The sequence below is a fragment of the Spea bombifrons genome, chromosome 3, assembly GCF_027358695.1.
Source record: "Spea bombifrons isolate aSpeBom1 chromosome 3, aSpeBom1.2.pri, whole genome shotgun sequence".
In the NCBI taxonomy this organism is placed as follows: domain Eukaryota; kingdom Metazoa; phylum Chordata; class Amphibia; order Anura; family Pelobatidae; genus Spea; species Spea bombifrons.
Window position 1 is genome coordinate 116,761,555 of NC_071089.1, and position 3,977 is coordinate 116,765,531.

General features: G+C 35.1%; 1 protein-coding gene across 2 annotated transcripts in view; it reads right to left on the reverse strand.

The window, feature by feature from the left end:
- Nucleotides 1-3,851, reverse strand: part of GATA4 (GATA binding protein 4) — a 19,444-nt gene extending 15,593 nt beyond the window's left edge. The window contains exons 1-2 of one of the 2 annotated variants that reach the window (XM_053458640.1): nucleotides 3,803-3,851; nucleotides 716-1,518 (exon numbers count right to left, since the gene is read on the reverse strand). In XM_053458640.1, the coding sequence (XP_053314615.1) occupies nucleotides 716-1,235 (520 nt within the window). In that variant the 5' untranslated portion in view covers nucleotides 1,236-1,518; nucleotides 3,803-3,851. The remainder of the gene's footprint in view (nucleotides 1-715; nucleotides 1,519-3,802) is intronic. The other variant, XM_053458641.1, reaches the window with a different exon arrangement.
- Nucleotides 3,852-3,977: the final 126 nt, after the last annotated feature.

The window sequence follows — 3,977 nt, forward strand, 5'->3', positions numbered from 1 at the left end:
CATACAGGACAAACTGTAGGAGAAATTGAAATTTTTTACTACAAATTGAAATTTTAAATAAATCCTTAAAACTAAAATATTAACAAGTCGTGTCTACATATCCAAAAGCGAGGAATAAATCATTTTTGTTTTTCATTTTCATTTGTAAATTTATATAGCATGTTATTCTGTTCCTCAACTAATAATTTTACCAGTGTAACCAAATAAAAAATGTATGTTTATAAATTAAATTTGCCTATACCTTTTAAATCATGCATCTTCTTGAAAATCACTGTAGTTTTGATCTATACATAAATTCTAATTTTACTCAATTATCCCAATTCTGCCTGAGATTCCTATAGCACAATTTAAAGTCTTTCGAAGATATTTATTTTGAATTCAATAATTTTAATATAGACCTGAATTTACAAAGAGGGGAATTATACCGGTATATGGTATAACGTTAATATAACAGGTTTAGCAAATATACATTTTACTTTTACATTGTATGTATAGGATTAAAATAGTTTTAACCAGAGTGAACCGATTCTATGTTGTAGTATATTATTCTACAGATGCTGCCATAAATAATTGAATATTATTCCTGGTTGCTAGGATTTTCCTCTTAAAATTACATATTAAGAAAATAAATGTATAAATAATAATAATAATAATAATAATCATAATATAAGGATTTTCACACAATAAGATGCCAATAGAAATCTCCAGATCTTACCTATGTTGGGGTGTCTTGGGGTGCCTGCACCTCCCCTGTTCTGCAGGCTGTGAAGCATGGTGCTGTCGAAGGGGGCAGTAGTCCAAGCAGCACCCATATCAGGGGTAACATAGGCAGGGTAAGGACTGGAGTAGGTGGCACTGAGCCCCCTGCTGTACTGCTCCCTGCCATTAGCTGATAGAGCCAGGGGGCTGCTGTAAGACACCTCCCGGCTGGGGGGTGCTGAGATGGGAGGACTGGAGGAGAAGGAGAACCTGGGAGATACCGGTGTGTGAGAAGATCCTTGATTGTAAGGAGAAGACTCTGCTCCAGCCTGCGCCCACATATTGTGGCCAGACACTGGGCTGGCTTGTTGAGAGGAGCCGCCGGTCTGAAGATAGGGAAGGCTGGGTATCATGGATGAGACCCTAGAGGTGGGTACATACACAGGAGAGGAGGTAGCAGGGCTGTGCATGAAGCTACCAGCCCCTTCATAAGACGGTGGGGCATGGTTTGCAGACATTGCTAGACTTTGATACATCCTTGGAATCTTCAGATGTCCCAGTGCCACCAGAATTCCAAAGAGTTCTCTCCAGTAATCTACCCTCAAGAAAAAGCGTGAGCCAGTATTTCAGGCTGGATCCCAGTATCTCAGGCTGGATCCCAGTACCTCAGAGGCTCGATCTCAGCTGCAATGAAGTCCAAGGATAAGTCCGCAGGCAATCACCAATTGAGAAGGTCACACACGTCCATCCTCTCTTCTTCAGTGTCCAAGTTTATTATGAGAGGTCCCCTCCCCTTGTTGTGCTATTTATACCTGACACCTATAAGTTAAGACAGAGAACAAGAATAAAGACAAGGACCCAGGCCAAGCAAACATCTCCCCCACAGATTAAACAACCAGGTTACTCAGGGGTCTCCCCAGGTGACAGACACCATTGTTTTAAGCTTGGGAGTGAACCTACCTGCCCTCCTTTGTTTTGTTAATTCCCGCATCACTTAACGTTTGATCCTTAAGAAAAGGGACCCAAGACAAGACAAATCACATTAAATCCTGAGGCCCTTTAGCTAAATATAATCAAATTAGGCAAGAAATTGAGCAGACGTGTTTCCTTTTACTTTCCAATAACATTGCTCAGAGATGTCCCATAACTACCCAAAAACGATCACTACAGTACCATATATACACCAAACACACAATATCACATATATATATATACAAACACACACATACATTTAATATAAACAATAAAATAATAGAATAAATATAGTAAAATAAATAATATAATAGAACTATTATACAATAACAGAAATAGAAATAATATTAATTATATATCCCCAAGAGATATATAGATATCCCCGAAATATGTACCATATTATTGTCGTATATATATATGAAATGTGTACATTTATATATCTATATATATATCTATATATATATATATATACCTATATATATATATATATATATATAGATATATATATATTGCAAAATTTAAGTACAAATGTTTAATTTAACTATGAACACAAATACGTGGTATTTTGAATTAATTTAATTAATATATGCGGTCTATATTGGAAATAGTAATATTTAACTATCTCTAAATACGGTGATATTACGCATTGTGTTTTAATCAATGTGTTTAATTAGACCAAGGAAACAGAGGTATTGATTCTGTAATATGCCGTACATTTACCCCTTTCTTTCGATATGTATACTGTCAGTAGGTAAGGCTATTTAAGTTTGATTTTTTATGCCTATAATGCCAATATTCCCTTGCTGATGTACACAGGTTTTATCACTCAAAAGAGGGGCCATGGCTGGACTGTAGTGCTAGGGAAATGAGGCAAAAAAACACGAATCAGGAAATTCAGGGGTAAAAAAATAGGAAAAGGCAGACGCGATATTTAGTGCATTGCAGAATAATGCGCGTTCATTCAATTTTGCGTGTTTACTAGAGATTTATAGAATAATGACATAATAACAACCGAGGGAGATCGATTTATCAAAATATCACGATACCGATTTTTGCAACATGTAATTACATGATACTCGCTTTTGCAGCTAATTATTAATAGTTTCAGATTATTTCTAGATATTTCTTACAATATTCATACATTTTAAATCCTTTTTGCATACTTAAAATATTTTTTTAAAAATATGTATATTAAACATAAAATAAAATATCGTTTTGCACGATGGAAATCCTTTTTTTAAAATGTACTGAAAAGATCCCTTTCTTAATAAAAAAAATAATAGCAATAAAAACTAACTCGAATTTTTTAAGCCTTTGTTGTGTTTGCAGAGAGAGAAATGTAACTATTTTTAAACTTGTTTTATACATAAAATAATTCTTTTATATAAATGTAACTGTAACATGCCGTAATTACAGCAAATATATATTTTGAATCAGTAGATTTAATTTAGAAATCATCTAAAAGTACAACAATGAAAATAAAAATGACCCAATCAACTAATAATATTGATTTCATATTTTTATATTAAATATGTTAATATATTCGTTTTTATATTTTTGTTAGATGTTTATATTATATTTTTAAATATGCAATAACCTTTTAGCTAATAGATCCATTGTAGTGAGGATTACAAATCCAATCTGTGATTTTTTTTTGTTCTTGTATCATAGATTAGTGAAACCTGACAATTACTATCACCCCTCCAACCCCCAACAAAAACCCAAACCAGTTTTTTTCTTGCAGTGAGATAATATTCTATAATCAGAGAGAAAGTTGGGTCACAGGACAGCATATGTATGCCCTGCCTCAGAACCCCCCACCCCTCCAACACAATGCCCCCCAAAGGATATTAGCAGAGGAATGATAACACCCCAGCAGAATTATCATTCCCCCCCATCTATTAATTCCATCCATTGTTAGACAGTTTCACAGATAAACATGTAATGTCTAAGCTGATCTTAAACACTGTCTGCTCAAGAATCTTTCTGGATTTTAATACAATTGTACTTTTTTAATAACATCAATCAGCAGCTTATGGGGGCTAAAAACCGACCCCAGTATATCTCCAGCATACAGAGTATTTGTTTATTGGTTTATAGGAACAGTTAAATGAGAAAGCATGTCACCAACCTTCAGAAAGTTGCAGCAGGAGAAGGATCCAGGTGTTTAGATTGGATCTAGAGCCCAGATGCAGGAGAAGGAATAGATCCTCTATGGGGGACTTGGATCTTAGAGCTCAGGGAGGGGGGGGGGTCTGAGAGTCAGCCCTTGTCTCCAAGCCTTGCCCTTTTTTTCCCTTCTCTCC